We start from the raw sequence: 27,522 nt of genomic DNA, 5'->3' as shown, positions 1-27,522 counted from the left end.
TCTCTCTGCCTTTCCTCTGGCATCCCCCAGGGTTTCAGTGATGCCATTTTACCACCATAGCATCCTTTTAACACACATCTCAGCCATCAGGAGAGCTGTGCTCATCCTTAGAAGAGTGCCCATGAGGGGAACCCCACACTGGCCCATGGGATGCCACAACACTGCTGCTGCCCAAATTTCCTCTCTATCATCAGGCATCATTCTGGCACACACAGAACTCTCCCAAAGCAGGCAGTGAGAAAAACAGGAGTATGCAAAGGCAAAGGGAGGCAGCGGGTTTCTGCTTGTCTGCACAAACAGCATTGCTCCCATGTCTCTGTACCAGTGACATTAAAAAGAGTAGAAAAAAACCTCATTTTCTTCACCCAGAATAGAAAAAAGACTAAAAAGACATTTGCAGCCTTGAAAGATTTATGTTCCCCCTCCATAAACCAGTGTGGGCTCCATGGAGGTGCTCAGTGCCAGCCCTCCCAGTGGCTTGATACCCATGGGAAAAGCCAGGCCAGCGGGTATGTGAGCACCTGCCCAGTCCTGCTCTACCCATTAGTGATTTAATTAGTTCTTGCACTACCTGCTCTTAGTTTTAAGCCTCTGAGACCCATAAGCAGCAGCAAGGGCTGCAGCTGAGCAGAGGGACCCCAATACGAGTTTCTCTGCACTGCAGAGCTGTGATTTGAACACTGGGTCCCTGTGGATGTGCTGGTCCCGGATGAACCCAGAGGAAAACCCTTCCTAATCCCAACAGCAGAGCTCGGTGAGAGTGGAAAGGACCCAACGACCCCTCAGCCTCCATCCTCCTTATGGGCTATAGGACCCCCAGACCAGGACCAGCCCAGTGAGCAGCCCCCAAGGCCCTGCATCTCTAGTAGCAATTAGTGGTGGCTCCGGATCAATTCTGGTCCTGGGCCCGAGGTTCACCTCTCCATTGTGGTGAGCTCTGCTTCTTTCAGGACCACAGGGCTCGCTGTCTCCCCATCTGCCTCCCCAGAGCTCTCCGGAAAACACACCGGCGCCAGTGTTATCAGCCCAGCCGCGAGCCAGATCTGCCAGAGCGCTAGTGCCATCCCAGGAGCCCGCTCTCTATTTTTAATCCCACTAAAAAGCAGGCAATTTGTCACTTAAGTCTCCATCCCAGACTCCCACTTACCCGGGCAGGAGGTGAACAACAGATCCGGCAGCATCCCCTGCATGAGCAGCCCTAAAACCTGGCTGTGAGGAGGATGCTTTCCTGTTCAGGGTGGTCCCAGTCCATGGGGCTGGGATAGGACCCTGTTCTAGTCCTCATCCCTTATTCCTTATTCCCCATTCCTTATTCCTCATCCCTTATTCCTTATTTTTTATTCCTTATCCCTTATTCCTCATTCCTTATTCCTTATTCTTTATTCCTTATCCCTTATTCCTCATCCCTTATTCCTTATTCTTTATTCCTTATCCCTTATTCCTCATCCCTTATTCCTTATTCTTTATTCCTTATCCCTTATTCCTCATCCCTTATTCCATATTCTTTATTCCTTATCCCTTATTCCTCATCCCTTATTCCTTATTCTTTATTCCTTAACACTTATTTCTCATTCTTTATTCCTCATCCCTTATTCCTTATCCCTTATTCCTTAATCTATTTTATCATTCTACATTCCTTATTGATTTTCTCATTCCTCCTCATTTCCATCAGGCCATAATTTGGGGAGCAGGGACAAGCAGTAGTTTCCAACCATCCCAAAGCAGATTTTTCCTCTCCCTTTTCTAACACTGGCAAAAACTTGGGCAAGAACCCCCACTTCCCATCACTCTGCTGCCGGCCCATCTCAGGGGTGCAGCTTGGCCCCCTCTAAAGCTGCTGGAACAACCTCCAAAACACATTGGGTTTCCTTGGCAAACCCACTCTGATCACGGCGCAGCCTGTCCAGGCAGGAGATGGCAGATAAGGGCCCGGTGCTGCAGAGAAGGGGAAGCTCTCCAGAAGGAATATTAAACCTCACGACGGATGGATTGCAGGTTTATCAGCGGCTTTTGATGGTAATAGATTTTTGTAATAACCCAGCTTTATTACTGGAAGCAATGTGAGGATGCAGAGTGGCTTTAAGGCTTTGCTAGAATCATTTTCCAGCCACTTTAACTCCCTTCGCCCATCACTAGTGCTTCATCTGAGGATACTGAAAGGGCTGGGCAGAGGATGGGGAGGTGAAGAAATCCCAGCCCAGTAAAACCACTGCTTCAGTGGACTGGGATGCACTGGTGAAGGAGTGTGTCCCCAGGCAGCGGGTACGCATCTGGGTGGCACAGAGACAGGATGGGTGCATCCCACTGGCGTAGCTTTTGGACCCTGCCCTCACAAGGCACTGCTAGTGTCAGGGAATACACTGACAAATAACTGAATGCCCTTTCCTCTTGCCCACATCCCAGGTTAGGTGCTTGACAGGAGGCATTAGCTCCTCTTTTAGTCAGTGAACTGCAGCCTCCAGCCATCCCCAAGGGATGCTCCATCCTGCAGCACCCTCAGACCCTCCTCAATTCTTGTGATGGAGGGGGGAAGAGGAGGCTCAAGGGCAGCACTGCAGAGTGGGGCAACAGCCAAAATAGTGGAAACTGGGGATGGGGTGAGAAAAAGGGGCAGAAAACCAGGCAAGAGCCAAGCAGCGAGTGTGGGGCATCAGAGTCCCCAGGAACATGTGGCTCTGTGACTGCAACCGGCTTCTGGCTCTGGGTTTGGGCAAAGAGAGGAAAGAAAATCCCCCTCTGGGACCATGAGGCTGGATGATTTTAATCACCCACATAGGGTTGTTTTTCTGGGTTTTTGGCTAAAGCCACCGGAGCTTGACCTTGGACCAGTGTCTTGTTTCCAACCCAAAACTGCAGGTTTTCAGCAAAACAGAAATAGCAGCCGGATGAGCATCGCTCTTCTCCACCACTGGAGCCAATAGAAGTTTTACTGGTACCCAAAACACTCTGAATTGCCTCTATGGCCCCAGACTTGGGGGGAGATTCGCATGTGCCACATGTGGCTGGGGACACCCAGGAGCAGTGGAAGCAGAGCACCCACACCCATTCCATCACCACTGATGTCCCACATCCATCCCTTTAATGCTGACACCCCATCTGGAGCCTAATCATGGCAGGGAATGAGGAATCAAGGACCCCCTTTGGTGTGTCCCAAGTGGCTCCAAGTGGTCCAAGCCTGGTTCCAACACAGCAGCATCACATAAGTGCTATTGAATTTTTTCCCCACCGTTTCTGGGAATTGCCAGTTAAGGCTCTTAGATAGTGCACACACAGCTCCTAATCTTATTCACTTGCCATTTACCCTGGGAGCAGAGCATGAAGCAGCAGCCCTTCCGGGGTGCACAATATGGGGTATCACATTGTTAGTGAGAGGGAATAAATCGTATTAATAAGAGGTGCTGCAAAGGGGAAAATGGGTCTTTGCACCCCAAAATAACTCAAAGGAAAGGGAAAAGCAGAAGCTGAGCTGTGTTGTGCACAAGGATCAATCTGCTGCCTGGCTTAAAAACATCACTCCCCAGATACCCATTTAAGCACCAAAATACCTGTCTGGCACCCGGGAGATGCTGTGTCTCCTGGATATAACACTGGGGTGAAATATTCCCTGTTCCCCAGGATTTCTGGGCCCCAAAGACAGATCTGGTGACACCAGAAGCATTCCCACACTTGACTGAACTTCTCCAAGTTGCTCATGAAAGTACATAAGAAGGGAGGAAAGCTCAGATTTGGGTACTGCATCAGCAGAGAGAGATGCTCTGCCTTGCAATCACTTCTTCTCTTTGAAGTGGCCTTCAGGGATGCTGGAAATACCCTGAAATCCAAGCAGCCCCCACCAAAGGGTTTCCTTTCAGCCCCTAAAAAGTTATCATTTAATTAAATCCAAACCAAAATGCTTTGATTAGAGCCCAAGACAGAAGATTCTCTTTCTCTTAAAACCTTCCTATTAACAAAAAAACCCCAAAGGCCGTGGGGGTGTGGGAGCTCCTGCTGGGTTCCAGGCAGAACAGTGATGCTGGAACAGCAGCATCAGCGATGGATTGATGTGGTACCCAGCCAGGCATCATCCTCCAGGGGCAGATGAAGGAGAGGTTTGTAAGTGAAATCCTCTCTGCCATATTCTACCTTTTGCTAACTTTCCTTTCTTTTTGGGCTGGAAAGCTTCAAACACAGACCCAGGTCCTGTCATTCCCATCCATCTCTTCCCGATGGGGTTGGCAACCCTCTGTGGGCCGAGCTCTGCTCACACGCATGGCAAACCAGGGCTGTAGATCCCTGCAGTAATAGCAGGGAAGGTGCTGACACCCACTTTACACCTTCTCCTGACCCCAGCTCCTGAGTTTCCCCTATTCATACGATTTTCCTCCTGGCTCATTTCAAGCCTGAGTTCCCCAGACGCTCCATGACATCTGCTGATATCCCTGAAACTGGAGCCCGAAGCAGCTGGGAGGCTCTGAAACCACAAATGATGCTATTTTCAGGCCATGATGGGATCAGGAGGGGTTTTCCCACCCTGAGCTCAATGCCTCACAGCGGGATGCTCGCAAGCAACCCAAGGGATCCGGGGCATCATCCAGGTGAGTTTCCCACTTGTGTTTTGTACAGGGACAGCACAGCCCCACCACAGGCTGAGGGCTGGCAGGAACCCCTCCAATCCATGTACCCAATGAATCTAGGCTTGTGTCTGCAGGCAGGAGAGAAGCTCCTGAAACAGGGTTTGTGGGTGAAACCCAACTTACCCCAGACTGCAGGGCTGGCCTGTGCTGGATGAAACCAGTGGTCCCATGCATCACCATTCAGAGATGCAGCTGATGAGGGGAAGAGGAGACACCGGCACCCAGCACATTCCACAGGCCTGCCACCTTCTCCGCTTGCCTTCTCACCCTGCTCATTTCAATCATGGTAAACTCCACCTGGGTAAAATAGAATGTCAGCAATATTATTTTTCAGTTTTCCCTTTTTTTCCTCCCTGTGTGCATACTGAGTGTGCAGTGGATGTAAGCTGCGTTATGTGGATGGCTCGCTGGCTTAGCACAGCCCACGTTTCACCGTACTAATGACTTTTTACACTCCAGGTAAAATCAGAACAAGACAAGAAGGTTTTAGAAAGCTCGTTCTGACAAATTCCTCACTGTAATTACTGGAGCAGAAAGAACTCATCAGCAGTACATGCCATTGCTCCGGGCACTGAAAGTCTCGAGTGGTGAATGGCCCAGATATGGAAACTGCAGCCGCCGCCGCATCCCCGCGCGGCACAGGGCCCGGCAGGTCTCCACGCCGAGGCAGCAAGCGGAGCTCATCCCGGCTTTCCCTGCTGACAGGCTCCTCCATGGACCAGGAGCAATTTTATACATGAGTGATCCGGCATAATCCCCGTTCTCCCGGGGCCAGGGAATGCTGCGCGATGTGCAGGGGTGTCGGGTCCCACGCTGGCTTTGTTGGTGGCTAAAGGCACCGAGATGGGCTTTGGGAGGATGGTTTTATTCTCTGGGTACCACTCATTGCTGCAGGGGATGGAGAGTGGGGACCCCCCGTGCCTGCTCCCACTGCTTGCCCAGGCTCCAGCTCTGCTACAGAGGGGAGGAAAGGCATGGAGGGCTTTTGCTGCAAATACAACACAAACAAGAGGGGGGGACAGATAAATTCCCTTTCTGGCTGGTGGGAAAGTATCTGGCAAAGCAGTTTGCTGGCTGCAGGCTGCCAGCAGCCATCAGCAGGCACGAAATGCCCTCCCTGTCTCACAGCATCCCTGGCTCAGGAGGTGCTGGAGGACCAGGCTGGCCACAAAACCTTGGCTGGGAGGGTAAAGCCACCAGGATGTCCCTGGCTGCAAGAAGACAGGGTACCACAGCTCGTCGGCCTGCTGGCATGGGCTGTTGGGATGGAGAGAGGGGATGAAGCAGTGTGGGCCATTCCAGGCATCATCCCAACGCCAGCATCGCATCCTCACCTCCAAGACCTGGTCCAGACCCAGTGCCCACATCCAGACACCGGATCCAGCACAAGCAATAGTTTGCCTGAGGAAGGGGTCGGGAGGCGTTTTTGGGGCTGCTAACATGCTGCAAATGTGCCTGTCCTGCATCCCCCAGGTCCTGCAAGCGCCTGGCCCAGCAGGCGAGGAAAACCCATCCCGGCTTGGCTTTTACCGCCCTCTCCAGTCCCCCTCCAGCTAAAGCAGCTCCCAGAGAGGGAAAGAACCTCAAAGCATGGGCCCAAAGCCCAGGGCTGAGCTGTGCTGGGACCCCCGGCTCTGTCTCCAGCCCCAGGGATGTCCAAGATGAGCCCTCCCCATCCCTGACCCTCTCCCAGCGCCCATCCCCGTGCTGGGGACCGCGGTGGCAAAGGATGAGTCTCGCACAAAAGATGGGAGCCGTGGGGTCAGGCTGGAGGCTGGGGATGTCCCCCAGCACAGGGGCATGGGGACAGAGTCTAGGAGGGACCACAGCATCACACGAGTGCCCATCCCCTCCCCTCCTGCCACCCCTGGCCATTGCTGTCACTTAAAAGTCATTGGGGATTAATAGTGGATTAGACTCTCAGACACATGTGGCTTTAGACACTGAGGGTGAAGCATTAGCACACAGAGCCCCACACATTTAGAGCAGTGTGGGGCAGGTCCAGGGGGAGGTCAGGGGCAGGCAGGCAGCTTTCTGCCCCACTGCCTGCAGCCAAGAGAGTTTCACAGTTACCAGGGCAGGAGGGTAATCTCCAGCCCAGAGGACAGCGAGCATGGACCAAAAGCTGGATGGATGGAGGGCTCCATTTGCTGCCCTCAGTGGCCAATTCATCAGAACGTGGTGGGGAAGCCATGGTGTTAATGGGCAAAGATGCTCTTTTTGGAGCATTCTGAATCTCCAGAAAGAATTTCTTGGAGATTCTCTTGGATCACTGGTTTGGAGACGCAGCACTTGGGCCAAGCACAAGTTATCCCTCCCCTGTCCCACCCAGCTCCACAATAGAGGGATAAGGAAGCAGAGCCTCTCCTTTCAGGGGGCTCTTTCCCTTCTTCCAGTGTCCCTGTGCCCCAATCTTGGTACTGAGCCCTGATGCAGGCAGTGCCGTGCCCCCCATGATCCCCCATGTACCCACAGAGCAGCACTGGAGCCCACGTGGAAGATGGATCCCTTTGCTCTTAATCTCTCTCTATCTGCTAATTAAATATTGATGGCACTTAAATATTCATAGAACATTTTGGCTCCGGGTTTTTATCTGTCTTCAGGCATACGCGAGGTCTTTGATGTGTTATTTTTCTGGTCACCCCAGGTCCCCGAAGCCTCCACACGAGTCAACACTCACTTGACGTTCCCCATTCCACGTGTGGTTGATAAGAGTTTCAGTTCTTTCATGCCCAGCTTCTTTTCCCTCTGTATCCCCTCCTCTGGTTTCCCCCAGCATGGAGCATCTCGTCTCCCCTCGAGGGATGCTGACGCCAGGAGAGCTGCTCTTCATCCCCTGCACACCACGGGGATGGAGAGGACGGCCAGCGGCAGTGATGGTGGTGCTATAGGATGTGGGGAATGGATCTGATCCCCTTCCATCTTCCTCTTTCTTCTGGATTTCTCCCCAGATGACTCCCATGGGGCTGGGGGTGTCTGGAGCGTTGTGGGGTCTCCAAAGGAGAAGGACCTGAGGCCATGGGGCTGGCTGGTGGGTCCCTGACAGCGATGTGGACCCCGAGAGCACGGGGGCAGCACCAGATGCTGGGGACCCCGAGGTGATGGAGCAGGAGCACCCATGCACTGGGATGGCACCGGCTGCTGTTCCTTATGCAGCACTGACATCTTGTGCCTACGGGAGGAAAAACATCACCAAGGCTTGGAGGGATGCCGGAACCCTTCCAGTGATGCTGTGCTCCGGGCCGGCACCGCAAACCCTGCTCTGCCCTCCCATGCCCAGCCTGGCAGAGCCAGCACATCCATCCGGCAGGAGCATGGGCTGGAGCCTCACCCAGATCATGATCAGGCCCCTGGTGGAGCCGAACCTCACACAGCCAATGTTCATCTCCATCACCGGTGTCACATCCAGTGCTCCCCACTTTCAGTTTCCCTCAGCTCCCCCAGCTCAGGGATGCACAAGGGAAATACCCCAGCCTGGTCCCAAGGGAAATGAGTTCATTTTCCACTGAGTGTCTTTTCCTCCCCGGGCTGGTGATTTCACAACCTATGTGTGAAAATACCAGCCACCAACACCACAGACGCCGATTGAAGCTGCTGATAGCTGCAGCCCACGGAGCTGGGGCCGGGTCATGATTGGAACTGGGGTGCTGCAGCAGAGCCCTCACGTCCTGGTGATGCTGATTCCATTGCCCATCACCACCTCCCCACATCCCACCAGCGTGGCCCAGCCTTCAGCCTTGTGCCTGGAGAAAACCCAGAGCTCAGCAAGTCCCTAACCTGATTTCTTATTGGTTTTGCCTCCAGCTCCTGGGTGCAGATGATTTTATGAGCATTTACTTGCTCTTTTAGGGTTTCTTCTCTTGTTTCCACCATTAAATGCCACTTCTTGCCTTTCAGGCAGCCTGCAGATAAGGAGGCAGATGGTGCTTTGGTTTTACTTCAGTTTTACACTTTGGGTTTCAAAGGCCAAGGTTGGGAGCAGGGGAAGAGATCACTCACACCGAGTAGCGCGTCCCCGACCGCAATGGCAAGCAGAGGAGTTTGGTGTGAAACCAGATTTGCAGCCAGGGCTGCTCCTGGTGCGGAGGCAGCAGCCAGGATACTGGGGCCAAAGGCCACGGGAAATGAGTCAGGCAGCACATGGGAGATGCTGAGGAAGGGGGAAAGTTCAGCCTGGGACACCCGAGTGATGATGGAACATGATGATGATGATGATGATGATGATGGAATGCCGGGAGATGAGCCTCGTGACCGGCACAGCGTGGGTACCACAGGGCTCCTTCCCCCCGTGATGTGGACAGGAGCCATTGTCCCAAATGAAAGCTTTTAGTCCCTGGGATCAGCCCTGCCATGGATGCTCTGAGGCCCTCATCCACTGCTTTGGGTTGAAAACCTTTAACTTTGGGGCTGCTATTCCCATTATGTGGCTGCTGGGACATAGGACAACCTGGCACCGGCAGCCAGCAAAGTGGGGTTGCCCCAGCACAGCCACCACATTCCAAAATCAAGAGAGGGTTCCAAAACCCCAGAGATCTACATCAAAGCCACACAATCCCATTGGGTTTACTGGGTCCCTGCAGCCATTGAACATCACTGCCTTTCCTCCTGCAGGAGGCAGTGAGAGCTTCTTCCAGCAGTTGCCTGCTCCTAAGGGATTCATGTGTCTGAAATGGGTGCTTGGCCACGATTTTCCTGGTGAAACCTCTCCTGCACAAGGATGCAGCATCCCATTCATCTTATTTCTACAGCTTGCATCTTCTGACAGCAGGAGATGGGCCCATCCCCACAGCCCCAGGGCAGCCAGGTACCAGCTGATGCCTCAGCACAACCCACTCCCATCCCAGGGAGCAACTCTGGGCATCAGATGCAGATTCCCAGCCTTGGGCACACAAATAAAACCCCAAACTCCTCTGCTGGTCTTTGGGGAAGGTGATGGCACTGGGGCAGGATCCAGCTCCACGGGGGTAGGAGGTGGTGGCAGGCGAGGACACTGAGCCTCCTCTTCCTGGGGACAGGTAAGGGCAGACCCATCACCCATCACAGCATGAACCATCTCTGCAAGCAGCTGGGGCCAGGCAAGGGCCTTATAGGAGGAAAGAGCACACGTGGGGTGTGTATTTAGTGGTTATCTCACCATCAGCCCCAGCGAGGTAATGGAAAGGCTGATCTGACAGAGACATAAATCAAACAAATCCTGCCTGGAAAGCAGACCTGACCTGGAAAAGCTGCTTTGATCCTGTTCATGGCTTTGGCTGCTCCAGCTGCAACAGCCGTCCCGTCCTGAGGATGCTGCACTTAGGTCTTCACACCGGCCCCTGGGGTTATTGATCAACTGGAGTGCCCCAGCATCAGTAACACATCTGCAAACCCATCTGAAGTGCAGCTCTCACCCAGGGGCAAGCAGCATTCCCATGGGAGCTGTGCCACCGAGCGGGTATCCCAGAGTTTCCAGCAGCTCCCTCTGGCAGCCCCAGCAATGCCCTGTGAGATGGGGCTGGTTGTGAGCACCGAGAGTGGTTAATCACTGAGAGACTCCTGGAGGAGGGGGGGGTTATCCCAGGAGCTGCTTTTGCTTTCTGTTCAGGACTGCAGAGGAGCTGTGCAGAGCAGCAGCCATGTGGGGTGCCCACGGGAGGCTGGGGCCACAGCATCCACCAGTGCCAGTGGGGTCAGGGGCCCGGTCAGGGCTGAAAATCCCCTGTGCTCCAAAATCCTCCCTCCACAGGGTTCACTCACCCCATGGGACAGATGCTGGTGACTGGGGTCAGGTTAGAGGGGTGCTGCAGGTGCTTGGAAAGTCAACCCTGGACTTCCCCAGCCTGATGCATCCCACCGTTTTCCCTGGGAGTCTTTAACAGGGGCCTTCCCCAGTCCAACAGAACCTTTTTGCTTGAGCTTCTCTTTCATTTTCTTATTGCAGGGAATATTTTCTGCCCTTAAAGGGACACATCCCAGCCAGGCCAGGGCCTCCTCTGTGCAAGGGGATGAGAAAGGGGGTAAGAGGAAAAGATGGATCCAGGAAGAGAAAGACGAGCCAGGCAGCTGCGCCGGACCAGGACCAGAGTCATCCACATTCCTCCACTTCCTACAGTCTCCCCAAGGAGAGATTAAATGGGATTTGGGATGATGACGTGATGGTGCTCCGCTCCACCAGCCGAGCATGGAAACAACCTCGTCTGCACTCACAAGCCCTGGGGAATCACCCAGCCCCACTTGCTCTATCCCACTGTTATCCCCCATGTGTGCCCAAACAGAAAGAGAGCTGATTTCTGGGAAGTGGCTTTGAAGAACAACACATGGAAGCACACACACGACCCCACCATTCCCACCTTTCCCTGCTTGGACCAGCACCCCATGCTCTCCCCATCCAAGTCTCTACAATAGGGGTGCAGACCAGGGTACCTACAAAGCCATGGGGGTGCCAACAGCATCCCCATCCTCATGCAGCACAGCCGGGCTGGCAGGGATGCACATCTGCATCTTCCCATTGCTTCCCACCACTCACCAGCTGCCAGCAGCTGGGATGCGCTTGGGATTTGCCAGGGCTGGGGGGGAGAGGGGGCTTTGTGGACAGCTGCAGCCAGGCCAAATCCACTGAGGAAGCCCCAGACTGGCCCCTGCCTTTCCCAGCTCAGCGTGGCCAAGAACACGAGCTGCTGCTTCGGCGCCGGGGGGAGAGAAGCGGAACCACCTGCATGGCCTCTCCCAGCCCTGACAAACAGCCCCAAACCCAGCACGGAGCTGTGTACGTGCCTGCTGCAACCAGGCAGGAGCTGCTTTCTATGAGGTTGGCAGGGGGATATATAGGTGTTTGTCCCAGGGCCGGAGTGCAAAGCAATAGGATGTAAACCTTTGTGGTGCAGGGGGAGGACATGGACCACTGGGGACCCTGCAGGATGCTGAATCTGGCCTGGTCCCATCCAAAAGGAGATCTCTGTATCCTCTGCCCATGCTGGGGCTCCTACCATGGGGCATTCAGGCTGGCAAGGGAACGGGGATGTGGAGCCAAACCTTGGGAGCAGCCTGGCCACCAGCCAGAACACTGCTAAGGGAAAATCCCACTCGGGGGCCCAAAGCGTGGTCTGGGAGCAGATTTCCCCCTTCTTGGGGCTGTGCTGGGAGGGGATGAGCATTACTCACCCTCTGTGCTTTGGGATGTGGCAGGGGACCAGGTCCTCCCCCTGCACACGTAACTGCTGGCCCTGGGGGAAGCCAGCCCCATAAAGGCAGCCCCTTGGCCCTGACCCCAGCTCACAGCAGCCTCCCGCAGCCCAGCATGGCGAAGGCAGCCGCAGGGCTCTGCGCCCTCCTCCTCGCTGTGCTGTGCTGCCAGAGCCCGGCACAGAGTGAGCACTCTGGGGACAGGGGTCTGCTTTGTGCATGGGGGACAGGGGGCTCCCCCTAAGGAGCTGCAGTGGGGATGGGAGGGATGAGATGGAGAGCGGGGTGTCTGAGCTAAGCTGAGCTTGTGCTGTGTCCCCAGGAGCCCCGGCCGTGCCAGACAAGTGCTGCTTCAACTTCCAGATGAGAAGGATCAAGAGGGACAACATCATTGCTTGCTACCCCACCAGCCCCGAGTGCCCGCACAAGGCTGTGATGTGAGTACCCGAAACCCAGCTCAGGGGGTGAAGCACCTCTAGACCCGGTGCCTTGCTTTGGGGGGTTCAATCCTGAGCCCCTCCGAGACTCAGCGCTGGGGTCCCTGTACCAGCACCCTGCTAACCACATCTTATCTCTGCCCCAGCTTCAGGGTGAGGAGCGGGAAGGAGATCTGCACCCAGGCGAGCAGGGCCTGGGTAAAGAAGTACCAGCAGAGCTTCCCGGTCAGCTCCTTCTCCATTCCCAGCTAGCGGAGCAGCTGGAGGCAGCACAAGGAGTCCCCTTCATGGGGGACAGGACACTGCAAAGGCCACCCCTTAGCAGAGGTGGCTGCAGGGACCCCATGTTTGGGAATAGCAGCTCACTGGGGACATCCTTCCAATCACGTTATGAGAACCACCACCACCTTCCCAAAGGCAAAGGGCAGCATCCCACTGGGATGGGGTGTGCTGACCCCGTGGGGCGCTGGGGTCCAGCCCTGCTCTCAGCCCCATGCTTTCAGCCTTGCTTTACACGCAGGCAGCTGCCTGCAGCTCTCACAGGCAGCAGTGGCATGTCAAGGCTGTGCTCACTGGCCTGGCAGCAGCAGGGGGGTTAAGGGAAGCAGCTCCATGGCTCCATGTTGTACAACACACAGAAGGGAATTAAATGTCATCTCATGCATGCAAACATCTGGCTGTGCAAGTGTCTTGGGAGCAGGCAGATCCTGCTGCTGGGTTTCCTACCTGGTGTTAAGCCATATATGTAAGTCCTGGAGTCAGTAAGGATCTGGGAAGAGCTGAAGTGAGGGAAATGGGGGGGGGTGTGGAGCCAAATCACATCCATGTGGGCTCTGGGGAAGCCACCGGTGAGAGGTGCAAGAGACAGGCACAGCCCATGCTCCTTGTCAGGCACCTTAATGAGTACAGACCCCTCTACCAGGATTGCCTGCTTGGTCCCCAGTGACAGCTCCCAGGATGCCACAAGGAGATGTGATGGGCACTGACACTGCGATGGGTGCCGTGATGGGCACGGCCACCAGGATGGGCAGTCAGCGATGGGTCTCACAGCAAGCTGGGCTAAAGCCCAGCCATTGCCAAGCCATTCACCCAGTGCAGAATTACCACAGAGACATTGCAGCTGAGCTGACAAGGGCTGAGTTTGAAACATGAACTCACCCGTGGCTTTGGCAGGCGTGAGCATCATCCTGTGTGGTTTAACCAACCCCAAAATAGACTGCTGGCCCTGGCGCATCACCCACTGCTGCTGCTGCTCATCATGCTTCACAGCAGCCCTCAGGTACCGCGGGGATGGAGGCGCTGGGACAAGGAATTTCCATTCACTGGTTGCCCTTTATCAATATCCTGGGGCGGTTCTTTCCCCAGGGAGAGTCCAGAGCTGTCATGGAAAGTCAGGCCAGGGGGTATATCATGTCGAAGCCCAGGCAGCAGAGGCAGGTAGCTCTCGGTGGCCCTGACTCAGCAAGAGCTGCCAGCTTGTTGGAGCTGACCGAGTTCTGGGTTGAACATGAAGTTCTCTTCCTTGGCCCTGCTCTCCCTGCTGCTGGCAGCTCTCTGGACTGGAAGCCAGGGTGTATCCTGTGAGTACGGATGTTGACCCGTTCCCCATGGCTGCCCCAGCATCATTCCTGACTCCTCCACTGATGTGGGGCTGGGACTTCAGGGAGGAGGATGAGAGCTTCAGCTCCTTGTTCTGCCATGGGTCTAGGGGACTGAGGGGCATCGCCGGTGACTCAAGCACAGGGGTGTCCTGGTCTTGTTCCAAGTGACCAAATCAGGCTAGTTGATGGCTTCAGAGGCGGCACCCAGGCTGGGGAGATCAGGAATAAGCTCTCCACGGGTAGGGAAACAGGGGGGTCCTACCCTGGAGCAAAGCAGCACTGGGAGGGATGTGAGAGGGAACCCCTTGTAGCAGAAGGGAGCAAGAGAGTCCCAGGGGGGACCCCCCCATCGCTTGTACCAGGGGTGGGAGAGCACCAACCCCTTTTGCCTCCTCTCAGTCCGCAGCCCCTATAGCGCTTGCTGCTACAAGGACATGTTCATCCAGAAGAAAATCCCTGCCCTCCTCATCAAGAGCTACCAGGAGACACCTTCCCACTGCTCCCACAGGGCTGTGCGGTGAGTGCCCCAACCCAGCCTTCCTCCCTGGCTCCCTCCTCCTCACTCTCACACACCCACATTCCCTATGGGTTGTTTGGCATTTGAGGATGCCCAAGACAAGCCACCCCCAATGGGTGCCATCCTGGGGGGGGGGGGACTGCTCTGGCTCTTCCCACGCACTGCCCTTCTCACCGCTCCATCACAAATAGCCCCAAAATTCCCCATTTCAGCCATCAGCAAGAAGAGCAGGAAGGAAGCCAAGGCTCCAGATTGCTTAAAGTCAGACCTTTGTTGGGATGTGGGGAAAGGATGCTGCAGGGAACCCCAGGGCAGGGCTGGACCCCGCATTCCCCCATCTAACGCAGCTCCTCTCTGCCCCCAGCGTGGAGCTGCGGAATGGGAAGAGGTTCTGCATGGACCAGCACTGGTTCCAGCAACACCAGCAGCAGCAGCAGTCAACCCGCACCTCTGGCATGAAGCTGCCTTCTCCATAAGCTCTATTTCTTTGCATCCCATTGTTATCTCGATGTTCTTGTTAAATTATGGAGCTGCCTCTGTTCCCTTCCCTGCTCTCCCCCACTCCACACTACTGTACATTGCCCAATAGGTTTAATAAAACCTCATGCACATCTGTTGCTGGAGTGAGACTGGATAAATCCTGCGGGATGAACGGGTCACATCAGCGTTTGTTATCACCACGGGGAGCCAGGAATAGCCCAGGAAGGGCAGGGAAATGAAAAGGGCCATGGCTGACCCCTCCAAGGTGAAGAAGCCCGTGCCCAGGCGAGGTTCCCCAAGGCTCAGGGCTGATGCTGCACTTGGGTCGCAAGAACCCCCTGCACCAGGGAAAAGAGGCGGGTGGAAATGACTTGGGGGGTGGTCAAAAGGCAGCTAAAGCCGAGCCAGGTCTGTGCCCAGATGGCCAAGAAGGTTAAGGGCATCCTGGCTTGTATCGGGAAGATAGGACAAGGGGCAATGGGTGTAAACTGGAGCATAGAAGGTTCCACGTTAACATCAGGAAGAACTTCTTTACTGTGAGAGTGCCAGAGCACTGGAACAGGTTGCCCAGGGGGGTTGTGGAGTCTCCCACATTGGAGATATTCAAGTCCCGCCTGGACAAGTTCCTGTGTGATGTACTCTAGGTTACCCTGCTCTTGCAGGGGGGTTGGACCAGATGATCTCTTGAGGTCCCTTCCAACCCTTGGGATTCTGTGAGTGCAGCAGCAGGGCCAGGGAAGTGATCATCCCCCTGTGCTGCTGGGTCCTGTGCTGGGGCAGCTTTGCCATCAGGGTGGGCTCTGCCTCCATGGGAACTGCCTGCTGAGTGCCTGCTAATGGCACCCCCTGCACCGCCGGCAGCCCTCTTGCAGTCCCACACCAGCAGGCTGAAGGAGAGAGAGGCCGATGAAGAGGGCTTCTATGGCTTCCTCTTCCCTGACATCCAGGAGGAGCTGAAGCGGGTGGCAGGGAAGGTGAGGCCTGAGGGCATCACGGTCCCCATTCCCTATGTCCAGCACTGCACAGGCCACCGATCCCCCAGGGATGCTCTGGCAGCTGCCTGCAAACAACAGCCCAGACGCCCCTGTCATCCCCAGAGCTGCTGCCTCTGCCGCCAGCCGGGCGCCTCGGTCACCGGCAGAGCCCGGCCTTGTCCCCGCACCTTCCACTCCCCCTGCGGCAGCGAGCGGGGCTGCGTCTGCCAGTTCTGGGGGGGTTCAAGTGAGTGTCCCTGCCGGGGTACCAGAGCCAGGGCCGGGATGGAGGAGAGCTGGGGCTGAAGCATCACCTCCGTCCGCAGGTCCTTCTGCTGGACCTAGCTGCGGGGGGTGAACGGGAGGCCATCATCACTGGTTCTGATGCTGTGTCTGCCCCAGGGCCAGGCACTGCGCTCCGCCCTGCACCGCTTCTGCTGCCTGCTCTGCCAGGGCAGGGTCACCCTCAAGAAGAGATGTTCGCTTGGGCATCAACATCCCGGAGGGGTCGGTGCCCTCCCGCTGCCTCCTTCCCCTCTGCGGTGCTCCGGCCGATCCCCTCCTGCCTCCCCACGGCCCCAGGGCTGAGCGCTCCTCTGGGCCCACAGGGATGCTGCCTGGGAGGAGGATGGAGCCTTTGGCGACCATTATCAGCGGCACAGCTCCTGTGGCACAAGCCTGTGCCTGTGCCCCGTGGGACGGGAGGAGGCAGAGGTGAATGGGTGAGTGCTGGTGGTCCCTGAGGTCCCCTCCTTTGGCTGGGGATGGAGGTACCAGGCTGGCACCCCCCATCCATCACAGGGGCCTTTGGTGGCAATGGTTCCCATTGCCCCAACAGGCCCTGGTGACTGCTGCTCTGCCACTCTTGTGGCTCCCATGGGACCCACCAGCGCTGCTCCAACCTGGGAGAGGAGGTGTATTCCTGGGAATGCTGTGGCTGCAGCGACACGGGCACTGGTGAGGGCTGCAGCTGGGAGGTGGAACACAAGGTCCCAAGAGCCACGTGGCCACCACTGCTACTTGGGACATGGGGACAGGCTCAGGGCTGTGAGCCAGGGAGGGAGAGAGGGAGGGAACGTGGCACGGGCTGGCTGTGCTCATCATCCCCCTGCCCCTCGCAGTGCCCACCTTGCAGCCAGCCCAGGCGCTGGACCCACCAGCACAGGGACCCTCCCACAGGGTCCCAGCTCCTGACACCTGCCCTGGGGACCAAGAGGCTGGGATCCCTGCAGGACACCCCGACCCCAACCTGCCCTCCCAGGCCCTGCCCTAGAGATGAGCAGGTTCTCCCTAAGAAAACTTGGGGCTTCACAGACGTGACTTTGCTGGTTGGACCTGAGCACTGCAGGGCAAGAGCTGCTGTGGTGGCCCCAGCCTCCTCCTGGCATCGCAGGGGATGCCGGGCTGCTTCCCTAACAGGAGCTGGCACTGGTCACCCAGTTGAGATGCTGGTGGCACCCCATGGGTGGCAGCGGAGCTGAACCCAGCCTGGGGAGGGGGAGGCACCGTGGGGGATGCTGTGGGGCTGAGGCTGCTCTGTTCCAGAGGGAGCAGTGGCCCCAGGATGCGTGGAGAGCAATGGGGTCACCATGGCTCTTGTCTCTCGCATCGGGGCTGCAGCAGGGACTTCAGAGGCACACCAAGGGGTTGATAACACAAACACTTTATTCAGGCATCGAAACTCCTGCCTGCTCATTGACAAGCAAATTGATCTGGTTTAAATTATTTTCAGTTTAAATTAGAACTTTAATTTATTTTGGGGATTTTTTCCCCTTTTTTAGCAAAAAAATACTTTGTTTAAATAAGTTAAATAGAATAAGCTGTCCCATTGAGGAAGGCTGCAGTCCAAGTGCTCTCCTGTGCACCCGGGGCTGGGGGAGCAGCAGGGGCATCACGGGAGGCAGTGGGGAAGGATCAGTTCTTCAGGCTCTGGAAGTGCTGCAGATGTGCCTGCACCCAGCCCGCCCGGGGGTCTGTGCACAGCTCCTTCTTCTTGGTGACCATGCTGCCAGGACAAGTCCCATGTTAGAGTGCTTGGCCAGGGCAGCGGGGTGCCCGCAGTAGGTCCCCAGCCACGTCCCCATCCCTCTGCCCCAGCCGTGGCCCCCTTAGCCCCCAGTGGTACTCACATCACTCCTGGCTGGCTGCAGCTGCTGCTGGTGATATAGGCAGAGGTGATGAGGCGCCGTGGGATGGGGCGCTGGTGGTAGGTGAAGCAGCACGTGGTGGGGACACCATCTGTGAGGGCAGAGACAGAGAGCCCTGGTGAGAGCCCAGGCACAGGGGCTCCCGGGGGATTTGCCAGCTCCCATCTCCCCTCTTGTGTCCTCTTCCCTGGGTGCCAGCCTTGGCCTCCTGCTCCCAGCCCTCCCCCTGCTGATGGGGATGGAGCTCTCAGTCTGCCCCGGCAGCTCCTATGGAGCAGTGGCACAGTGAGCCCCAGGGAGGGTGCAGCCGTGCCGCACTCACCGAGATGGGCTTCGGATGGGGAGCAGGCGGCCACGAGGAGGAGAGCGACCAGAGCGGCTGCGGAGACCTTCATGGTGCTGTGGAGCTGAGGGATCTGCGAGCAGGGCTGGAGCTGGGCTCTGCAGGGCTCTGCACAGTGCTCGGCCCTGTGGCCGTGCCCTCCTTTTATCCCCGGCCGCGGGGCAGGCGCAGGGTTTCAAGGGAAGAAAATGAGTCCATGGTAGCAGGGAAATTCTGTCAGAGCCCCCGGATTTGCTGAGCTGGAGACGGAAACCACAGAGAGGGAAGCGCTGGCCGTGGGGCTGCAACTTTCAGATTCTCTTTGGGTGCCCCAAACCCCACGGCACCAACGCTGCCACTGCCGCAAGGATCCCCCAGCAGCCATGAGCCAGGCTGGGGCACAAAGGTGCATGGCCAGAGCCCCAGTGGCAATAAGCTCCAGGCAGGGATTTGATTTGCAGCATCAGCATCACCATGCTGGGGGCTGAGGAGCTGCTCTGGGGATGGACCCCCCCAGGCTCTGCTGCTGTTGCTGGCAGAAAAGCACTGCCAGGAGAAAGCTCCCAGCTTAGCCCCAGTGTTGGCACAAACAGCCCTTCTCAGCCTGCTCCCCTGCTCGCAGCAGGGATACAGAGTTAGCTCCGTAGTGATGCATTGCACATACAGTTATTTCTCCTGCAAGCCCTCATTCTTGATTGGACACATTTGCAAGGGAAGATCATGTAGGACTGAGGTTGTGTTGAGTTGGAAGTCACTGGAGGTTGGGGGTGTCTCACATTTATCCCCTTTTTGGTAATAATACGGTGAAAAGCTTTATCCTCAGACTGCAGAGGTTGCAGAGACATGGAGGAATAGACCTCTAGGGAGTGGCCTCTTGCCCCACTCCAGGGCTGGAGCAGTGGGCTCAGGCTGCAGCCTAGCCTGGCACCCTCTGTCCCCAGGTTGAACAGAGGATTTACACCTCAAGAACCTCAGTTTTGGGCTGCAGTCTGCAATCGCCTGACAGTCAAGTTACTGCAGTTACTGCTTGCCCACGTCCTCCCATGCAGGAGAATTTCCTCCAATTTAAGCTCTTTCTACTGGCTTCGCCCCCCACAAAGCAGGTATATGTGTGTCAGGAGACAGGGAGTTAAAAGCAGGAGCTGGAGGAGAGGATTCAGGTGGTGCCCTCTGAAATCAGCTCATTGCAGCCTTGCAGATGAAACTTCCAGGAGATTGCAGCGTGACTGTAAAGGGGCAGCATTTGTAATCCCAGAGGATAATTCCCAAGCATCCCACTGGTGCACATCCAGAAAGAGCTGCTCAACTTGTTCCTTCCCCCTTCCCCCCCCCTGCCCCCCTTTTTACTGGCTTTGTCCTGATGCTGCTCTGTGGTGCCACAAAGGGTTTGCTGCCCAGCTCCCAGGCAAACCCCTGCCTCCTGACCCTTGCTCTGGCATGATTAATTCCTGATAAGACTCAATGTAAAAGTCTAACTCATGGAGATGCTGAGAAATAGTTGTACCCATTCTCTCATCCTCACCCCATGGCAGGGGCAATGCTCCCTGTTCATGCTTAGGGATAAATCTCCTGCTTTGAGAGGGTCTCTGTCTGAAGGATGCATTCCTCTGAGCATCTCTTGTATGAGAGGAGGTGTAGGATTAGGTTTTCTCCTAATCATGATTGCTTCTTTTAGGCAAGATGAGACAGATGAGAATGGGCGTAAATCATCTCACTGGAGACCTTCAGGAGGGGGTGGGCAGTAGAAGGAACAGATACAACCCCTCCAGCTCCCTTCTCCAACTGGCCATGTTTCAGCTCTTTCTGCTTAAGCCACTGTGTACCTAGGGCTACAAATGACTAAATCCTTTGGTGACCTGTGTTTTCACCCGAGGCATTTGAGAAGGGCTTGCAGGAGAGGTAGTACCTGCTGTAAATGCATCTGCTTGTCAAATGCCGCTGGATACACAAGAGCAGAAGGAAGAGGCTCGGTTTCTCAGAGGACTGAAGAACTGCATGAGTTTTTCTGGTTTAATGCCACTGCATTAAATTAATGCCCTTGTGTCTCCCACAGAGACCTGCCCCAGACCTCTGCCCTCCAACCACCCCATTCCGGCATCAATCCTGCACTCACCAGAGCCAGCTTTGCTTTGTTTAACAAGAAGTGTGAGGGAGAACATCAGCACACAACAGGCTGTTATAATGAAGGCAACCAGCACTTGCTCTCCGGCTCCACTGTAGAACAAGATGCTGAGCTACCCAAATGCCATGGGATACTACTGGGGAGAGCAGCCCTGAGGCAGGGGTGAGCTGGGCTTGGGCAGGAGAGCAGGGTCACAGGCAGGAGATGAGCTATGACAGTGGGCAGTGCTTGGTGGGAGCCCCTTTGCCTGCCCAAGCAGAGATAAAAGGGCTGGGATGGGATAGGCAAGAGAGTAGGAATGGGAAACAACAAATGCCAGGATGTAAGGAATATCTCACACCCTGAGATCACCGCAGTAACAAGGAGAAGCGTGATGACCTGTGGGCATCAGCTTTAGCAGTTACCAGAGGAAAGTTTGTCATCCGGTAGGAACCACAGATGAAACCTCACAATTGCACAGATTATTTCTCCTGGAAATGACAGCAATGTTTCCTTTTTGGTGCAGAAGTGGTTGGTCAAGCTTTCACTTCTCCATTCAGATGAGAGCCGGATGGGACTTCTTCCTAGATGCTGATGAAATACTTTTCATTCTAACTGGAATCCAGGATATTTCAACAAATTCTTCAAAGTTGCAGTTCAGCAAAAGCAGACAGTTTGCATGTGAGTGCATACAAGGAACTGATGTAAAGGGAGAGTGAAGAAATGACTTACGGTTTTTATTTCTCCTGCCATGGAAGATCTCTGTAAGGAGATGACTTTCTAATCCAGCAGAGAACCACAAGAGAGGAGGAAACACAGGAGACCAGAAACCCCAGCTGTGAAAACCAGAAGAAAGTAAAAGCCCAGTAGCTAGGAAGGGGAGCAAGCAGTCAAAGATGCTAACTCTTTTTGGCTTGTTTTGAATAAACAAAACAGCAGGTTATGGTCAAGTAGTCAACACAATAAAGTGTGCACACAGGTGAGATAAGGGAAAAGAACAAATAAGGAAAGGGTAGATAAGGCAGGGGTAGTCAAGCATAAAGACCCCAAAGACTCCCCTAACTCCCTCCCAAGCCAGGCTGTGGCCATCTCTGAATCACTGGTGATTAGCAGGGCAGACTCAAGTGGAGTGGGAGAGGTACCAGAAAGCTGGTGGTAATCAAACATGGCACTAGACTTGCATTATCAGATGCTTTTGGCACTGCCTTACATGGGTCTCCTTAAGATGAGGGAATTACAGTCTAAAAACCACATTACCCCAGGGGCTGTGAGCATGATTAAAAGAGCAGAGTGGTCACTGACCTGCTGGCCAGGCCGAGGGTGACAAGTCGAGGCATGGTAACATGTGAAGGGCTGTACTGAGAGCACAGCCGGGAGCAGCATGGACAGTGTGTGGTCAGACTCCCAGATTTGCTCAGTCCTGGGGTGGGGAACTTGCCTCTTAGGGCCTCTCATTTCAAGAAGTAAGTGATACAAGAGCGAGAAGAGAGCAGCAAGAAAGTCCCGTGTCCAGACAGGGCAGCCAGCCAATGTCACAAGATTCATTTGGACCAGAGGAGAAGACAAAGGCCAATATCATTGGAAGAGGGCAGCATTGCTTCTGGCCCCCAAGCCTAAGGAAAGCTGAGACAACTGCCTCAGTCTGCAGCCTCCCCAGCTCTGCAGAGGGTTTACCCTCAGGACAAGCCCCTGTTAGCTGGCAGAAGCAGGCTGATTTCTGCCCCTGCATCAGGGCAGAGGGATGTTGTCTGCACCTCCTCAGGACAGGCTGCCAGACACGTGGGGCCCTGCGCTCTGCAGCACTAAAAGGATCACAGCAGCCCTTCTGCCTTCACCATGCACCAGCAGGAAGGAAACCACAGGCAGGAAGAAGCTGCCAATGTCACAGTCCTAAGCAAAGGGTAGAGAAAACCACAGGGCATTATGCAACCCCAGTCTGGGAAGTGACACTCACCATTGATAAAAATTATGCAAAGGGATCCCGTGGCTAAAGGTTAGAGAGAAAGCAGAGATGAGCCACCAGCCTCACCCTGCAGTGAGCTGGCACTGACCCTTGTTTTATGAGAGTAACTCCACACTCAAAGTGGAATTCCTAAATCAGCCCCTGCTGACAGTTTGCAATCCAAATTCATGAATGTCCCTTGCTCGTCAGAGGATCCTGCACAATGCCCTGCACAAAGACCCACAGCCCGGGACAGGGATGTTTCTATGGCCCTGGATCAAAGACAGAGTTCTTCTCCCCCCAGATTGATTGGCTTCTACCCTAGGAAAGAGTGGCAAGTGCAAAACTAGATGATCTTTAAGGTCCCTTCCAACTCAAACCATCCTGTGGAAAAGAATCTCTCCCCAAGAAAGAGGTTGCAGAAAAACATCAGGGAAGTAGTGAGGTCCAACAAAAGGAAGGCAACTTGACACTGCAGGTCCTGCAGCCACCCAGCACAGCTCTACCAAACCTCAGGGACCCTCAGGTCTATAGCTGAGAGCTTAGAGACCAGCCCAGGGGATGCATTTCACCCAGAGATGGCTGCAGCCTCTACTTCTCTCACCTTCTCCACACTCCCCATACTAACTCCAAGGCCTCAAGCACCCCTTGCTCCTTAATGCAAGATTTCCTGGTCTCTGTGAAGAAAACCAGGGAAGAGAAATGCCCTGTGAGCTGAGCAGGATCCAGGGCTCAAGGCTAATTCTCACTAGGGCTGGGTTTGGTTTTGCAAGAGCACATGGACTCACCTCCAGATGTACTGACCTACAGCCCATCTGTGCAATCTGGTAGAGCCAGTGGCTCTACCTCTGCAGAGATCTGTGCTTGCCCACATAAACACATTGATTGGGCTTTAAAAAGATGCTGTGTGACTGCAAGAAGTGATTTCAGTTTTGAGTTTGCAGACACCAGCTCTCATTACCTCCTGCACCCAGACAGCAGATTGCATAAGACCTATTTCCATGAAAACAGGCTAAAAATAAAAGAATTATCTAAACTCACATATCTGGGGTTATCTCATCACAATTGCTTCTCCACTTTTTGCCCTTGATGAGACCTTCTGGCAGAGAGTTTCACATGTTGATTATGCCTCTTGTCAAAACATTGCTCTCTATTAATATTTCTCTCTTTAAATGGAGATGTGCCTTTCTTCTTCTGCATGAAAGGGTGAACAGTCAATATTGAATGCTTATTTTTAAGTTCCCTTCATCTATTTGCCCCACTCGTATCAATCTTTCACCTCCACATCACTTAATGCTTTCATCATCTCGCTCGAAGCCTTCTGTGTCAGTTCTACCCACTTCTGACTCAGAATTAGCAGAGCTCACTGTGGCATTTCAGATCATCCTGATGGTTTCTACAACATTTAGGCATTCGGAGAATTAGCTTCCATTCCATCCTTCATGCACTGCAATACTCTGCTTAATCTGTGGACTTGCAGTAGCAAAGATCAACTCTAGAACATAAGATGTTAAGTCTCATTTTCTGAAGAAAATGACACTGGGGGACCTGAATGTGATTAAAGAGGAACAGAACAGAGGCTTCTTATCACATAGGCAAAATACTCGGGACCCAAGTACCTTTAAAATCTGGCCATAAACTCAGAAACATTAGCACAGGTCTTCTTCTATCCCAAGTAGATGCAGTTTCTTTGATCTTAGAAACAGAAATAGGTATTTCACATTACTCCTGAAAGAATATCATCTGCTAGCATGTTGCTCCATCAACCCACTCTGTTAAACCCCTGTCTCCTCCAACCCCCATTAATGTAAATAGCTTCACATTTTGCAGAGACATGCCTCCCACTGATGTCCCCTCTCCTGAACCTCAGGTATCACACAAGATACAACATTACACAGTGGTCCTGACACACACCAACACAAACCTAATAGCTTCCTTTCATAAGTTCACAGATACTTGCAGTGAAGGAAATGCAGTAGTTCTCACTCGTCTGGCCTTCAGTAAGACATTTGAAATGGTGCCACACAGTAAATTATTAGCTAAGATACAGAAGATGTGAAGATGTGCCTGGCATATGAAATGTAAAGTGGGTAAAGAGCTGCCTGAAAGGGGCATGGTAATTTCTGCAGCTGAAGGGTGTGTTAGACTGAAGGGGTTTTACCAGTCCAGTTCCTTGAGTTTCTGCCTCAAAAACTACCCTGCTTAACATTTGCATTAATGGTCTTGGCACAAGAAGCAGGAGAATGAAAAGGGAATTTGCTGATGAGGCAAAATGAGATGCTATCATCAACCTAGAAGAGGTCAGGATATCTCACAGAAGAATTACTATGACCTTGAGGACTGGAGTAATGGAGAAGGGATTTGATTCAGCAGTGCAGAATGTGCTATCATGCTGCTGGGGACAAGTGAAAACAGGAGCAGTCATTCCAGTTTGGGAGGCTGTCAGCTGGAAATGGCTGGGGCAGGGAAAGACCCATGCAATAAAACACAAGACTGTGACAAGACCTTGGTCTTATACAACATGAGAAGAGTCAAAAGCACAAAGTCTGGGTTGAAGTGTTAGGAAAATGAAGGACTGATGTGTGTGAATGCATCAGAGCCAACACCAAGGGTGGAAAAGAGTGCACTCTGGCTAGAAACTGAATGGGAATACAAGTAAAATGGGAAATTACATTTCTGCATGAAAGTTTCTCATGCAGGTTTCTGACTTAAGCAGGGCAGATGAAACACAACCACCACTCAGATGGGTCTCAGTCCTCTTGTGCGAACAGCATGTTTGAGAAGTTAGATGAGCGGTGCAAGCTTCTTTCTGAATTTGAACTGGTTTGTCTTTACAGGAGCCAATTCACAGAGGCGTTTCAGTCCAGTTTAAAAGGTGTCACTAACCATAATGTTGTTTTGGAATCAAATGCTCTACAAGGCTGGACAAACACCTTCAGCACGGGTGGGTGGCAGCTGCCTGTTTTCTTATTCCCAGGACAAATGCTGGATTTACTTGTTCCCCTCCAGGGCTGAAGGTGATCTCAGCAGTTGTGGGGTTTGGTACATGATTAACTGCTTCACTCTGAACCCCTCAGCCTGCTCAGCTCAAGCATTCAGTCTGCAATCACTGAGTAACAGCACTGCTTACCAATTTCCTTGAGTATCCTTTTTGGATGTGCCCTTGCTGCCACATCCCAGGAACATGGTCACCTTAAGCACAGTATTTAAGCCCATCCAATCTCCTTTGGGATTATCATGAGTTTCCATTTCTTTTTTCAGTTTCCTCTGTGTCCTGAGCTCTGATCACCGCTTCCTGGGCTGCCTCTGCTGAGTCAAAAGATTTTTATAATGCTATTTTAAGTTTCCAGGCTTTTTCTGTTAACTTCCTCTTTCTCTGGAATCTCCCTTTCGAATTTACTGGCACCAGCCTATTTCTGGGATCAGTTTGTATCCCTTTCCCCTTGCTCCTTTCAGCTACAGGACATAGGACTGAATCATAGAATAGTTAGGAGTTGGAAAGGACCTTAAAATCATTTGGTTCCAAACCCCCTGCCATGGGCAGGGATGTACCATGGGCAGGGATGTGTCACTTGAGACCATGTCACCCAAGGCTCTGTCCAGCCTGGCCTTGAACACTTGCCAGGGATGGAGCATTCACCACTTCTCTGAGCAACCTGTTCCAGGGCCTCAGCACCCTCACAGTAAAGAACTTCTTCCTTATATCCAACCTGAACTTCCCCTGTTTAAGTTGAAACCCATTACCTTTTATCCTACCACTGCAGTCGCTGATGAAGAGGAATCACACTCTAGGTAGGATTTTGAAGGGTCCCTCCAGGCCTCTCACTTCTATCATATCTTGGCTTTGCTTTTAGGACCAAGCCTGGAGTAATGGCATCCATTAATTAGGCCTTTACCATCCTTCTAAGAGTTGGCTCTTTCCTGCAGACTCCACACATGACAAAGCCTTCTCCTCCCAGGAGAGGTATCACTCCTGATTCAAAGAGCTCTTTGGTGTGAAAACTGCTTTCTACCCCATTCTAAATGCCTCAGTGCAATCCCAAGGCTGGGCTCCTTTGTGTGCCCAGAGCACCTCCACAAAACTGACCCTGCTAGCCCTGAAAATGCCTTGCAGAAAGGTGGAAAGAAGTTCAAAGGGTGCAGAGAACCAGAAATAACAACCCAGAGCCAAGTCTTGCATCTGGGTCTGCCTTTTCCACATAATGCTGAGTAAAAACAGTTTGACCAGTGATGTTTGCCACCAAGGATTTATCAAAGCTATCCCCATACTAGGACTGTGTCCCATTACCATGAGCAGCAGGCTGGGAGCACATGTAACAGTGACCCCCCCAAGGTTTGAGCACAAGTGCCAGGGATGCTCTGGGAAGGACACAGGAAGCTGGCAGCTGCCTTCAGCAACAGAGAACAAGTATCTAGGCACAAGAGACAACAGCAGACCTTGCTGGGTCAGAGTACATGAGGCTACAGAGAAGTGAGGCAGTGACACAGTGAGATGCAGGGATGACACCCTGCTTCCAAAGAAGAAGAGGAAGAAGCTTGCTTGTGGGTAATTCTGCAACAGCAGTCCATGAAGGCAAGATGTGAACCCATCATGCTGCTGGTGACTGGACTCCTTAACAGCAAGCAGTGCAGGGAGGAGCAGGTCAAGAGCAGCTGTCTTAGGATGAGCCACGTGCACTGTGGTGCCTGCCTTCCAGGGCCAGGTTAACCCTGGATCCAGGCTTGGTGAATGTCAAGTGGCTGGGTCTTTAAGAGACAGGTCCCTGGAGAGGACATGCTGCCCCTAAGGCCTCAACAGCATCTGCCCACTTCCACAGCTCAGCTCAGGAGCACCTTGCTGAGCAAGGTTTGTATGAGGGCAAAGAGAGCCCCTTGGGGCAAGTAGGTTTTCAGAGAAACACAGAAAATAGGGCTGGGGAGAGTCACCAACTTCCACATGAGAACTCACCACTCACTGTGTCACTCCAGGAACTTATTTCCTTGCTCTCCAGGTGATCCATTAGCACTTCCTCACTGCTGCAGTATTTTTACTTCCATTCCTTGCTGTAGTTTGAGACCAGAACACTGTGTCTTACCCAGCGTGAAAACAAAGGATGAATTTGTTCTTTCCTCCTTGCAATGACCCTTGCAGACTGTTCCCAGGCCTCTCCCACCCTCTTTACACTGACACACCACAATTCTTCCACGCTCTGCAAATTTAACAAGCCTATGCTTGTTTCAAATAGCA

The 27,522-nt window shown here is 53.7% G+C and overlaps 3 protein-coding genes and 1 pseudogene across 3 annotated transcripts; 3 read left to right on the top strand and 1 right to left on the bottom strand.

Moving 5' to 3' along the window:
• Positions 1-11,839: 11,839 nt before the first annotated feature.
• Positions 11,840-12,883, top strand: LOC133220260 (C-C motif chemokine 4-like). The gene is made up of 3 exons (XM_061368211.1): positions 11,840-11,959; positions 12,097-12,211; positions 12,358-12,883. The coding sequence occupies exons 1-3, from the start codon at positions 11,890-11,892 to the stop codon at positions 12,461-12,463; spliced, it is 291 nt and encodes a 96-aa protein (XP_061224195.1). The 5' UTR covers positions 11,840-11,889; the 3' UTR covers positions 12,464-12,883.
• A 620-nt stretch (positions 12,884-13,503) lies between these two features.
• On the top strand, positions 13,504-14,805 carry LOC133220831 (regakine-1-like). The gene is made up of 3 exons (XM_061369225.1): positions 13,504-13,791; positions 14,212-14,329; positions 14,694-14,805. Exons 1-3 carry the CDS (start codon positions 13,719-13,721, stop codon positions 14,803-14,805), a joined length of 303 nt encoding a protein of 100 aa, XP_061225209.1. The 5' UTR covers positions 13,504-13,718.
• A 754-nt stretch (positions 14,806-15,559) lies between these two features.
• Positions 15,560-17,056, top strand: LOC133220825 (PHD finger protein 7-like; annotated as a pseudogene).
• A 484-nt stretch (positions 17,057-17,540) lies between these two features.
• LOC133220252 (C-C motif chemokine 4-like) lies at positions 17,541-18,483 on the bottom strand. Its single transcript, XM_061368201.1, has 3 exons — positions 18,253-18,483; positions 17,913-18,021; positions 17,541-17,788 (listed from the first exon to the last, which is right to left on the bottom strand). The coding sequence occupies exons 1-3, from the start codon at positions 18,323-18,325 to the stop codon at positions 17,698-17,700; spliced, it is 273 nt and encodes a 90-aa protein (XP_061224185.1). The 5' UTR covers positions 18,326-18,483; the 3' UTR covers positions 17,541-17,697.
• Between the last annotated feature and the right edge of the window lie 9,039 nt (positions 18,484-27,522).

Source organism: Neopsephotus bourkii, unplaced genomic scaffold, assembly GCF_033783945.1.
Source record: "Neopsephotus bourkii isolate Nb327-2 ecotype Australia unplaced genomic scaffold, CSIRO-AGI_Nbou_v1 NB_140, whole genome shotgun sequence".
Classification (NCBI taxonomy): domain Eukaryota; kingdom Metazoa; phylum Chordata; class Aves; order Psittaciformes; family Psittacidae; genus Neopsephotus; species Neopsephotus bourkii.
Note: the sequence above shows the minus strand (reverse complement) of the source record. Positions and strands in the feature narration are given on the sequence as shown.

Excerpts from the sequence above, each read along its gene's own strand:
- LOC133220260 (XM_061368211.1), top strand. The coding sequence starts at position 11,890 with ATGGCGAAGGCAGCCGCAGGGCTCTGCGCCCTCCTCCTCGCTGTGCTG. Across the intron at positions 11,960-12,096 it reads CTGCCAGAGCCCGGCACAGA|GAGCCCCGGCCGTGCCAGAC; the intron begins GTGAGCACTCTG and ends CTGTGTCCCCAG. Across the intron at positions 12,212-12,357 it reads TGCCCGCACAAGGCTGTGAT|CTTCAGGGTGAGGAGCGGGA; the intron begins GTGAGTACCCGA and ends TCTCTGCCCCAG.
- LOC133220831 (XM_061369225.1), top strand. The coding sequence starts at position 13,719 with ATGAAGTTCTCTTCCTTGGCCCTGCTCTCCCTGCTGCTGGCAGCTCTC. Across the intron at positions 13,792-14,211 it reads TGGAAGCCAGGGTGTATCCT|TCCGCAGCCCCTATAGCGCT; the intron begins GTGAGTACGGAT and ends GCCTCCTCTCAG. Across the intron at positions 14,330-14,693 it reads TGCTCCCACAGGGCTGTGCG|CGTGGAGCTGCGGAATGGGA; the intron begins GTGAGTGCCCCA and ends CTCTGCCCCCAG.
- LOC133220252 (XM_061368201.1), bottom strand. The coding sequence starts at position 18,325 with ATGAAGGTCTCCGCAGCCGCTCTGGTCGCTCTCCTCCTCGTGGCCGCC. Across the intron at positions 18,022-18,252 it reads CCCATCCGAAGCCCATCTCG|ATGGTGTCCCCACCACGTGC; the intron begins GTGAGTGCGGCA and ends CTGCCCTCACAG. Across the intron at positions 17,789-17,912 it reads TGCAGCCAGCCAGGAGTGAT|CATGGTCACCAAGAAGAAGG; the intron begins GTGAGTACCACT and ends TTGTCCTGGCAG.